The sequence below is a fragment of the Protopterus annectens genome, chromosome 8.part0 (genome assembly GCF_019279795.1).
Source record: "Protopterus annectens isolate FY-2018-M chromosome 8.part0, PAN1.0, whole genome shotgun sequence".
NCBI lineage: Eukaryota > Metazoa > Chordata > Ceratodontiformes > Protopteridae > Protopterus > Protopterus annectens.
This window is the reverse complement of record NC_056741.1, coordinates 200,664,204-200,676,949: the sequence shown is the minus strand read 5'-3', so window position 1 is coordinate 200,676,949 and position 12,746 is coordinate 200,664,204. Positions and strand designations below refer to the sequence as shown.

At 37.2% G+C, this 12,746-nt stretch overlaps 1 protein-coding gene across 1 annotated transcript in view; it reads left to right on the top strand.

Moving 5' to 3' along the window:
• The window catches only part of LOC122808699 (alpha-2-macroglobulin-like protein 1), a 1,234,219-nt gene that overhangs the window by 427,719 nt on the left and 793,754 nt on the right, over positions 1-12,746 (top strand). Inside the window, exon 10 of the mRNA XM_044079685.1 lies at positions 9,188-9,297. Within this exon, the coding sequence (XP_043935620.1) occupies positions 9,188-9,297 (110 nt within the window). The remainder of the gene's footprint in view (positions 1-9,187; positions 9,298-12,746) is intronic.

Here is a 12,746-nt window from a genome sequence, read left to right as displayed (position 1 = left end):
GGGTGGTATGTGGATATCTAGGGTGATGAGTTTATGGTCTGATTGACCACTGAGGAATTTAACACAGGTGTGGAGCATTTGTTCCCCATGTTGTTGATGACCAGTTCCAGTATATTTTTACCTCTAGTGGGGGTTTTTATAAGCTCGTCCAGGGCATTGGAGTTTATGTATTCCAAAAAGGGCTGAGCAAAGGTATTAGTACTTCCATAGTTTTCCCAGTTGTTGTTTGGGTAATTGAAATCACCTAGTATAAGGGTGTTCGGTTGTACTCTCATGTTTTCCAGAACCTCGAGGAACGAGGAGTGTGTGTCTTGGGGCAGGGATGGTGATCTATAGCAAGCTACAATCTGGATTGCAGTTTTGCCCATTGTCAGTTGCACTTGGATGATCTCCGAGGCATCATACTTTGCAACCAGTCTGGAGGTGTGGTTATCCTTGATGAATATGGATACGCCTCCTCCCTTTGTATTTCGGTCCAGGTTTTGCGGCCGAAATGTGTGGTATGAGTTGTAGCCTGGAATCGCTAGGGTGCTCTCTTGAGCCTTGAACCAGGTCTCTGTTACTGCACAAACATCAATGTTCTCCATATTGAGGAGTGCCTCCAGAGAGTGCATTTTGAGGTTTAAACTCCTAGCATTGTGCAGCATGACCCTCAGTTTTTTGTCACTAGTACTTGTTACGGTGATGGATTTGTTTTTTTAAGCCTTGCCTAAAAAAGGCACTATGGGGGTGGCAAGAGCCTTTGCCAGTATCTTGAATCCCAGGGGTGACAGGTGCAGGCCATCTCTGGCAAAGCATCAAGGCTTGTCGAGCATGTCATCCCAGGAAGACAGAAACTGGTTCCCCTTTGAATGACACCAAAAACTTGGCCAATTGTTGAAATTTATCATTTTTTCTTTGTACTGAGGTATCATTCTTGGTGAGGGCAAGATACTACTCAGGGCTAGGGTCATGCCTGCCTTGATTACATAATCAGAGAGCTCTTCTATGCCCCTTTTCATGTAGTCCAGGGAGGTACGTCTCAGGTCATTCACACCAACATGGAGAATGACAGAGTCATAGTTGTACTTGTTGTGGAGTGACCTGAGTGTGTGGTTAATGTGGCAGAGTCTGGCACTCGACAAGCAACTGACAGTGACCTTCTCCTTGTCCAGCCTGGTGAGAGGGACATTGGTGTGCCTGACTATGGAGTCACCTATTACAAGTGTGTTAGGTATGGTGTTTTGCCTTAAAGGCTGTGATTGTGCGGCACACTGGTTTTGGTGGATATGTGATGATTCTGAGCATTTTAAGAAGCAATAAACACCAGAAAATGAGTGTTTAGGCGGAAATAGCAGTAAGTAGCAACAAAAAACAGAAAAAGGTACTTAAACACTCCAAAGTCTCTCCTTTTGTCTCTCTGGCACTGTAGGTCTCTGCAGGACACCTGGGCAGGATCTGCTGAGCTCGTACAAATGCAAAAACCACACAAATGGGGTTTTTATATCAGAAAGATTAAAGAAATAGAAATTAACCCAAAACGGCCAATAAAACTACAGTTTCTGGGCAGAAACCACTCTTCCAAGGGCAGTTAGGCTGTTCAGAGCTCCCCAGTCTCACTGGTGAACAAAGAAACTTCCTTTTTGCTGAAGTAAGGTATGGCTAACACAGAAGGTTAAACACAGTCCAGGTATCAGCAGGTATCTGAAACTGGACTTTTCTAGCTTAGTAAGGTGGGAAAATAGCAAGATTTTTTTTGTTCTCAGAAAAACAGTAGAAACAAATGAAGGAACTATTGTTCACAGATACTTATTGTGAAGTTTCAAGAAATTAACTTAATAGGAAAAGCCAAAAGAGAGAGAGAGATTGCCTATGGTAGAACTGATGCTATATTATATGACATGTTGATGCAAGGGCAAATAGATGTGAATGTATTTAACTATCTAAGCAGCAAGTATCCTGTGATGGCAAGTATTTGTGGAATACCAAAATTTCATAAGAACTTACATCAACCACCTTTAAGACCAATAGTTGATGCTGGTAGGAGTAAAATGTTTTATTTAGCTAAATACATGGATAGCTTATTAAAACCTTCAGTTAATAAGGTTTAACAAATTTGCCAGGATTCCTGGGATTTTTTAACCAGGATAGCTAACATGGATATGATAAGTGATAGTCTACTGGTTACTACAGATGTTCAAAATCTTTATTCAGTTATCCTGCATAGAGAAGGGTTAGAATGGTTAGAGGATCTTATTTGATATTGGTGAGATGGACTTTAACAACATTAAAGTTATTGGTATTTAATGGACATAGTTTTGTCTAAAGATTTTCTTTATTTTGAAGGCCAGTTGTTCAAACAACTTACTGGTGTTGCCATGGAAGCAGCATGTGCTCCAAGTTTTGCAAACTTGATTATGGCAAATTGGGAGAAAAACTGTATTTTCAATAGTCACGTTAGCTCATGTTGGAATTTTTATATCAGATTTTTGGAAGACATTTATCTTGTATGGTAGATTCCATGGAGAGGTTGGTTGAATTTATTGATTTTATCAATAACAGTACCTCCTTTTTAAAATTTATCTACACTGCCAATACAAATACAATGACTTATTTGGATATCAAATTGAGAAGAGGTTATGTTAATGGTTGTTTCCTCACTAATATTTACAGAAAGTGCAGATTGTCGAATTCCTATCTTTATGATGATAGTTGGCACCCACATTTTCAAAAGAAAGCTGTAGTGAAAGGCCAGTTGGTTAGATTGGCTCAAATGATGATGCAGTTTTAGTGATGAAGTTAGCATTTTAATTGAGATGTTTAAAAACAGGGGGTAACCATCATATTTGTTGGAAATGGTTAAAGAGGAAGTTTGTGATAAGCGAAATAGCCAGTTTTATAAACCATTATTACCAGAACCAGAAAATGAAAATTACAGTAGGGTTAACAATGAAGTTTCTCATAAACAAGTGGCAATAATGGGTCATGATAGACCCTTTATCACTACTTTTGGAACTAAATTGCTATGAGATTGTTGACATTATTAAAGATAATTGGCTTTTAATTTCATCTTTGACTGAATTTGGTTAGTATTTTAGGAAATTTCCCTAAAGTAGAATTTCGTAAAAATAAGTGTTTTAAAAAAATGCTTGAAGGTCATGGGTATGGTAAAGATTTAACAGACCTAGTGGCATGTTTAAATGTGGTCTCTGTAACCAGGATCGATATGTCTTAGAATGCAAATCTTTTACTGTGAAAAACAGAATGTTTGTGGTAGATAGATATTTTAACTGTGACTCGAGTTGGGTTGTTTATGCACCATTGTGTAACTAATGAAATGCATTCTATATAGGGAAAACCTCTCGAAAGTTGAAGGAGATGTATGAACATGCTAATGACATTGGAAAAAGAAAAACTTCCTATGCCCTTTATAGACATATTAACCAAGCTCCTGACCACAATTTTTTCTTTGTTGTTTTAGATTATATTGTTAAAGACTCTAGAGGTTACATTTTAGATGAACATCTGCTGAGGAGAGAACTAATGTGGATTCTTAGGCAAAATGCCTTGGACCTTCCTGGCCTTAATGATGCTTGTAGTATTTTACCTATTTTAAAACTTAAGAGCCTGGATGGCTGAATCATATTGAATTTAATTGAAGTTCAACTTTATGCTTTTTCTTATATACAGAACATTTTCATGTCATGCATTAGTAATATTGTATGGATTTAGGTTTTAAATATTAATTAAGTAATTTGGTAAGGTTCAATATATTTATGTGTCTTTAAATTGTATGAACATTTTTTATTGGGTAGATTTATCATGTGATTGGTTAGCAGCAATATTTAAGTGGTGTATTGTGATATTACAGCAGTTCTGAAAAAGTCGTTATGCAAGTCAAAAATGCGTGACTGCTGTCTTTCATTAAAGTGGTTATTGGTCCTTATCCATTTGTCTGGACGTTTTTTCTTTGGTCCTTGCTTTTTTGGTTGTGAACTTTTGGTTAAAATATAAGCATCAAAGGATGGTGCTCGTCTGCAACTGTACATCTGTTTTATGTCTTTATTATGAAACAGACTACTGTATACAGTGCTACTGGTTCACTGCCATCTTCGTCTTTGTATTGAATTATGCTCATCATCTTCCTTTGTTCAAAACAATAACCTTTGTTGGTGCCTTATTGTTCTATTTGCAATGACTCCATTTTTCAAAATACTATTGAATGACTTTTCTATAGCATGTATATATTTTTACAAAATCTCTTTCTTTACTTAACTATGTATGCACTTGTAAAATGCTGCATGATACCTGTTTTGTTTTTATTTCTACTACTGCTGCCTTTTACAGGAAAACAAGTATTAGCAATTTCAGGCTTTAAAACTAGAATACATTTACTGGCACTACCTCTGATAATATAAGTTTCATTCACAGTACACACAAAAATCTTTCTTTACAGGATCTGGTCAATACTTGTGTCCTGTGCCCTACAACTTTTTCTTTGTACTATCACTATCCACCAATTATGAAAGAGAAAGGGTAGCATAACCAGATCACAACCCTTACATCTTATACCTCAGCATGTACAAAAGGCATCAACCTGGTTTCAAGGGAAACAAACTTTTTTGCCTGGATGTCTGCATTTCACTAATGTCTTTCCATTTAGCAGTCCTTATATACCCTAACCTTCCCACCATGTTCACTTTTCTGTCCTGCTTGCTTTCTAAATTCTACAGTCATTCTCACCTACTTGTGCTGTGTGCAACAGCGCCTTTTCTGGTTTTTTTTTGCTAATAGGTTTCCTCAAAAAAAAAAAAAAAAAAAAAGGACTTGCCTTGGACTCACAGAAAACAACATGAGACCAGGGCTTTTTTAAGAACGACACTATTACTACTGTCTAAACATACTAGTATGGATAAATGACAGACTGAATAACAGCAATGCAACCAAACAGGGTGCTTGCATTCCATCTGTGTCTTTACTTTGCAATAAACAGCAGTTGTGTATTAAATCTTAACCAGATAATAGAATGTAGAAGTAGCAGAAGTCATCAGTGCATGCCTTTTTTCTCCTCATTTCTCATTCACTCCAATGCAGACTATGAAGTTTGCATTGTAACTTCCAATGGGCGGAGCCTAAGCCTTTTGACAGAATAAAATTATGTCCTCACATTTCAAACAAATGTTCTTATCTCTGGAACCATAGGGGTTATGAAAGGAGTATAAATGGCTAACCCTTCAGCACAAGCTATTTTTATAGTGGTAATAAAGGATAATGAGGGAAACGTACTCACAAGTGAGGAGAGTGTGTTCAGCAGATGGAAAGAGTACTTTGAGGGGTTGATGAATGAAGAGAATGAGAGGGAGAGAAGGCTGGATGATGAGCGGATAGTGAATCATGAAGTGCAGTGGATTAGCAAGGAGGAAGTAAGGATAGCTATGAAGAGGAAGAAGAACAGAAAGGTTGTTGGTCCAGATGATATACCTGTGGAAGCATGGAGGTGTTTAGGTGAAATGGCAGTGGAGTTTTTAACTAGATTGTTTAATGAAATCTTGGAAAATGAGAGGATGCATGAGGAATGGAGAAAAAGTGTTTTGGTACCGATTTTTAAGAATAAGGGTGATGTGCAGAGGTGTAGTAACTACAGAGGGATTAAACTGATCAGTCACAGCATGAAGTTATGGGAAAGAGTAGTGGAAGCTAGGTTAAGAAGGGAGGTGATGATTAGTGATCAGCAGTATGGTTTCATGCCAGGAAAGAGCACTACAGATGTGATGTTTGCTCTGAGATTGTTGATGGAGAAGTACAGAGAAGGTCAGAAGGAGTTGCATTGTGTCTTTGTGGATTTAGAGAAAGCATACGACAGGGTGCCTAGAGAGGAGTTGTGGTATTGTATGAGGAAGTCAGGAGTGTCAGAGAAGTATGTAAGAGTGGTACAAGATATGTACGAGGGTAGTGTGACAGCAGTGAGGTCTGCAGTGGGAGTGACGGATGCGTTTAAGGTGGAGGTGGGATTACATCAAGGATCAGCTCTGAGCCCTTTCTTATTTGCAATGGTGATGGACAGGTTGACAGACGAGATCAGACAGGAGTCCCCGTGGACTATGAAGTTTGCAGATGACATTGTGATCTGTAGTGAGAGTAGGGAACAAGTGGAGGAGACCCTGGAGAGGTGGAGATATGCTCTAGAGAGAAGAGGAATGAAGGTCAGCAGGACTACGACAGAATATATGTGTGTGAATGAGAGGAAGGATAGAAGAAGGGTGGGGATGCAGGGAGTAGAGGTGGCAAAGGTGAATGAGTTTAAGTACGTGGGATCAACAGTTCAAAGTAATGGTGAGTGTGGAAGAGAGGTGAAGAAGAGAGTACAGGCAGGATGGAGTGGGTGGAGAAGAGTGTCAAGAGTCATTTGTGACAGATGAGTACCAGTAAGAGTGAAAGGGAAGGTCTACAAAAGGGTAGTGAGACCAGCTATGTTATACAGGCTGGAGACAGTGGCATTGACAAAAAGGCAGGAGTCAGAGCTTGATGTGGCAGAGTTGTAGATGTTAAGATTTGCAATGGGTGTGATGAGGATGGACAGGATTAGGAATAAGTATATTAGAGGGTCAGCCCAGGTTGGAAGGTTTGGAGACAAAGCCAGAGAGGCAAGATTACGTTGGTTTGGACATGTGCTGAGGAGGGATGTAGAGTATATTGGGAAAAAGATGCCAAGGATGAAGCTGCCAGGTAACAGAAAAAGAGGAAGGCCAAAGATAAAGTTTATGGATGGGGTGAGAGAGGATATGCAAGTGGTTGGTGTGACAGAGCAAGATGCAGAGGACAGGAGGAAATGGAAACAGTTGATCTGCTGTGGCGACCCCTAACGAGAGCAGCTGAAAGAAGAAGAGGAAGCATTCTTTAGGTTCTAGGTCTTAAACTGAATGTTATAAGTCACAATAAACACAGTAACTATTATATTTGTAATATTTTGTAAATAACTTACAATATGTGTGGAGTCTGTATGTCCTCCCTGCGGTCGAGTGGCCTCTAATAGACATGCGTGAATGGGCGTGCCTTCGCTGAAGGTTGGGTGTCAGGCTGGCAACTCGGCTCCATAAAAATCGACTAACAATCATTAGCAGACCGGAGTTCCGCTGTGGCAACCCCTAACCGGGAAAAGCCGAAAAGACAAACAAACATCTTAGCAACCACTCAAGTTACATATGTACTGTCAGCAGCATTTTATTCATCTAGCTGAGAGCTTTCATCTGTATTACTTGTTGTTGAGATATTTAGAAAAAATGAAAATGATATCTATATAAATTAATATCATAAAACTACAGTTAATATTGCTTTACCTGCACTAGACACAGGTAAAATATTAATGCAGTTAAGTTTGCCATTCTGTAAACTTGAAGATGAAATCTCTTAATACCTTGTACATAGCATGGTTTTGGAATTGTTGATGCAAATATGAACAAGCAATATTTAATGCCTAAAGGCGTCAGTAGGAGTTAGCTGCAGATGCACCTGGAGGCGTCACTTGTATGTAATAAGTTAAAGAGCTAGAGACTGCACAGTGAAGCCACCTTTTTAAAGTGAGGTATGCAGGGGCCCCATTGCATCCTATGATTCAGACTACCTTGATTCAAGTGATTGCATTATTCTCATGTACCACTTCTACATTTCGAGTATTAGTAGACTTTGTCTGTGGTACTAATAAATGAATTAGAAAAATGTAGATGAGGATGGGGTGAAAGAGGACAGCATACATTCCTACACAAAGGTGTACCCAGCATTTTTGTATCTGTATACTAATTTCCAGACTGTAACTATACACACACACATATACACACACACACACACACACACACACACACACACACACATACACACACCTGTACAGGTTTTCGCAGGCTGTCCAGATTTTTGCCTCATATTTTTGGTGTGTTCCTCCTAAAATCTGTTCCTTTCTAGCAAATAGCTGAGGATTGAACTAATTAAATAATGACAAACATTTGAGTTTAAGACTCCACATCCTTCAGAAAATTCATGCTAATGCAAAACCTATTAGTCTATCAACTTTCTAAGTCTGTAAGAGCAGTATTTAAAATCTGTCCCTATTTGTCCCCCCATCATTTTAGGTTTTGTCCAGATTTCTTGATCTAACAGGTTGAGAGGTATAGTTACACACACACACACACACACACACACACACACACACACACACACACACACACACACACACACACACACACAACAGATAGTGCTTGTTTTTGGATACACTTCTCTACAGTTGCATCTAGTTCTACAACATACATTAAATGAATTGTGATTAAAAGCTGTAGTGTGCATTATATTATACACATTTACTAAACATTACAACTTGGCAGGTTTTGGAAAGGTCATGATAGAGTGGATTCTGTATGAGTTCACCATCTTGTTTTTTTTTTTCCTTTTAACTACTTGTTAATCTACCCATATGTCAGTACCCATATATTAGGAGCTGCTGTTATAGTCATGTTTCATTAAGAAAGATAAGGACTGTTGTTTGAAATTCTCATGAAAGAAGTAAATATTTTAAGAGAAACAACTATGTAGCAATAAAAGTGTTTAACCACCAACCCTGTTTGTTCCTCATTTACTTGTTTATATTTGAGTTATTACTATTAAACATATCTGATTCAGCATATAATTCAGCTTGTTATATTGACAGTTTTTATGACAAAAATGTGTGTACCAGTAGGACATATTTGAATATAAAATTTGTTTAGAAGAATTAACCTGAGTGGAAGTCAATGATGCTTAGGAGGGGGCCATCTGCAAATTAATGACATTGCCAGTGCTGGTATGAGACCATAACAGGCTTATGCAGGGAGGCCATATTGTATAAAAATGTGACTGAAATAAGTATGCCTCTTTCTGTGAGTAACCCAAAAGTTTTGATTTACTAATTGTGCAATCTCTTCCTTGAAGGTCTGCTGTATGGGTGAGCATACTGACTCAACTGTACAAAATTTTGAATAATTTCATATAAATGTATTATCCTTTAAATGGGACAGTAATAAAACAATTTAAAAGTTATGAGGAGAGTCAGAAGAGAAGGTGGTATTTCTGTATTGTTCTTGCACTAAACCTGTCTAATTCAGATGAAACTTCAGGCTTCTTCTGCTGCGTAAACTCTTCTGTAGTCCAAAGATAACTTATTCATTTTCTATGTCTTTTTCAGGTATTAAGTTAAATGTATCTGGGACTATTCCAATTTCACAAATCCGTGCAACTGTGCAGTTCCAGGATACTGCAAGCTACTACCGTATTGGCATCCCTTTCTCTGGAAAGGTAGTTCATTTGTTTATTAGAAAAAAATGCATATAATTGATATGAAGACATGTAGAGCAGCCTTATAGCTCAGCAGTTAAGATTTCTGCCTCACAGCATCCACACTGACCACTTATCACAATTTGATTGGAGTTTGCATGCTCTCCCTGTGACTGTAAATGCATTCTTGATACTCTGGTTTTATCTAAAAAAATAACGCTAGTGACTAATTATTCCAAACTGCCTTCATATATTGCAGTTTCCTTTGCCCATGTGGCCCAGCTCATAGCTGAAAGAGTCCAAGAACCAAGTCATCTATGTAGTTAACAAATGAATAAATTAAAAAAGGCAGGAAAGCACCAGACTGAATGTTTTTAAAAGGTGGATTATCAGAACACTTGAATTGCAAAGTCTGAAATTAACTGTACATATGTGTTATTTGTTTGTTTCTTAGAGGTGTATCAAACTTTACTCAGTATGTAGGTAACAAATGGGAAAACCTTCCTATATGAAAAGTGCATGAGTGAACTGCTGTAAGATTTCTCACGTTTTGAAACTAGTTTGTTGCAAACGTTGTTCTTCATGTGATTTAATTCATGGGAAAATCTGTTTTAGGTGTGTTTTTAACATTTTTCTTAACTCTTTGGCTGCCACTTATTTTCTACCTGACTGTGACACATTAGTCGACTGCTAGTACCCTGAAAAATGTATGTTTTTCTTTTGCATCTTATTTTGCAGTGATGGATAATAGTGAACCAGTAATAATAATAATGTTTTTTGTCAATATACATGTGCAGTTTAGAGTGTTACATCAATGGAAAATATTGATCTGAATGTAGCTTCTTTAAGAAAACTGTGTGTCTTACATCTGTGTTACACACCTTGAATGAATTATGGTTGGGAGCCCATAGTTATACACAATGGTCCAAAACGAAGGTTTATGAAACACAAGCATCATTTGCTGAAACAGATACAAGAATGCAAAATTGGTGCTTTTTTCCTCCAAAATAATCTGTAAGATGATAAAGATCAAGAAACAGTGAAAAAGCAATGTGAGTAATCTGAGCCACCATTATGAGCAACATTAATTTTATCATACATTCACATGTAATCAGCGCCATCCTTTGCAGTACGATCTCTAGTAGTAACATACATCAGCTCTGCAGTAAACTTTTGTTTTAACAGTAATCATTTTATGTCAGGGGTGAGCCATACTGATCATTGATCATCACTTCAATTTCTATTCACCGTGAAGCATATTCATTCTTTTAAATATCTGCTGCCTAAACCGCGTGCCCATATTTGGCAGTGTTCAACATTTTCCTTAATCTTTCTCATAATCTCTCAATACCACATACTTCCTAACTCCATTGCCAACATCAAAAAATACGATGAAAATCCCAATGCAGGGCACGATGTCACAAACCACAAACACAACGACCACAGCTCACCAGGACACCAAGGAATCAAGCAAAGACGTGTCGATAACACATAAGTGGAAATTTTATTACAAACAATCCACTGACTAAGCGCTTTCGCCAAAAGCTGGCATCATCAGAGTCAGTGAAAAAACGCAACTGCTCCAAATTTATACAAATTACTGTAAGCAATTGCTAATTAAACAATTAAACATTATAATTAGCAAAACCAATTAACATCAGCCTTAAAAAACACTTCAAATCGATGCAGCAGCAGTGAATACATAGATATAAATGAATTATCACAATCACGAATCTAGCGCTAGGGAATTTGTCGAGTACTTGAACAGTACTACTGAATTTTTGAAATTCACCTACGTGTGGAATAATGACAAAATTAACTTCCTGGATTTAACTATTATTAAAAATGATGATGGTCTCATTAGTACACTCTACCGTAAAGAGAGTTATTCCAATTCTCTACTTCATTTTAGAAGTTGTCACCCCTACCATGTAAGAAAAGGTGTCGTTAAAGGACAAATGGCACGTGTTTCAAGATTAGTTAGTGATGATGGGTTATTCAAAGAAGAAATTTATAAATTGATTGGTATGTTACTTGATAGGGGTTACCCGCTCAAATTACTTTTAAAAGTTAAAAGGGAGATTTGTCGAAAGAGAAATTCGATTTATTACCCCATTATTAAAACTACACTTACTGTAAATATAATGGACCAGGGACAAGATTCAAAGAAGATATCCTGTTATCAGGGGCCATGTTTTATTGTAAAATTCAATGAGAAAGCTTCAGACATTGGTGCAGTTTTGCGGAATGCATGGGATTTTTTCCTGGGTAGCACCACCAAGGATATTGTGGGTTCAAAACCCAGGATTGTGTACAGTAGGGGTAAAAATTTGAAAGAAATATTTGAGAAGGAAAATAGATTCAGGAAGTCTCGAATGTCTAAGTGTGGTAGTTGTAGGTGTTGTCGCTTCATAGCTGAGCGTGCCTATTTATGTGTTAAAGGTTACGGACACACTTTGGCATGTCCAGGTTTATGCAACTGTAATACTAAAAACTTGGTATACATCGCTTCATATGGTTCTTGCGACGCTTTCTACGTGGGTATGACCACACGTAGACTGCGTGACAGAATCAGTGAACATCTGCGGTGTTTAAAGAACAAAGATGATCATAATGCTTTGTATTTACACAGTTGCAAGTGTAATAATTTCAAAAAATTTCTATTTTTTGTGGTTGATAGAGTTTTTCCTGACCAGGGAGGTGATACTAGTAACAAAGTAGCGATTAAAGAGTTGGAATGGCAGCTTCGATTGAACGCTATTAAATTTCCTGGCATTAATGAATTTACTTCTATCAAACCAGTGTTGAAATTTAAGTCTGGTTTGGTTTAACATACTGGGGTCATTAGTATAGGCTTTAAGTTTCATATTTCATGTTTCATATATATTATGTAGAAAAGTAAAAAGTTTTACTATTTACAAATATATATTTATATACAAAAACATGACAATTTTATATACATATACACATATATTATATTTTTTTATGTTGATATGTTGTCTGTTTGTTTTTGTTTTTTGTTTTTGTTTTATTAACAAGTTATAAACAGATGTCTTTTAAATGTTGTTCAGATATATAAAAATACTTAGGTGTTATTGTGATAATTCATTTATATCTATGTATTCACTGCTGCTGCATCGATTTGAAGTGTTTTTTAAGGCTGATGTTAATTGGTTTTACTAATTATAATGTTTAATTGTTTAATTAGCAATTGCTTACAGTAATTTGTATAAATTTGGAGCAGTTGCGTTTTTTCACTGACTCTGATGATGCCAGCTTTTGGCGAAAGCGCTTAGTCAGTGGATTGTTTGTAATAAAATTTCCACTTATGTGTTATCGACACGTCTTTGCTTGATTCCTTGGTGTCCTGGTGAGCTGTGGTCGTTGTGTTTGTGGTCCATTGCCAACATGTTTATCTTCCTATGCCACTGTATCATATTTCCCACTTCTCCACATCTTCTTTGTGTTAT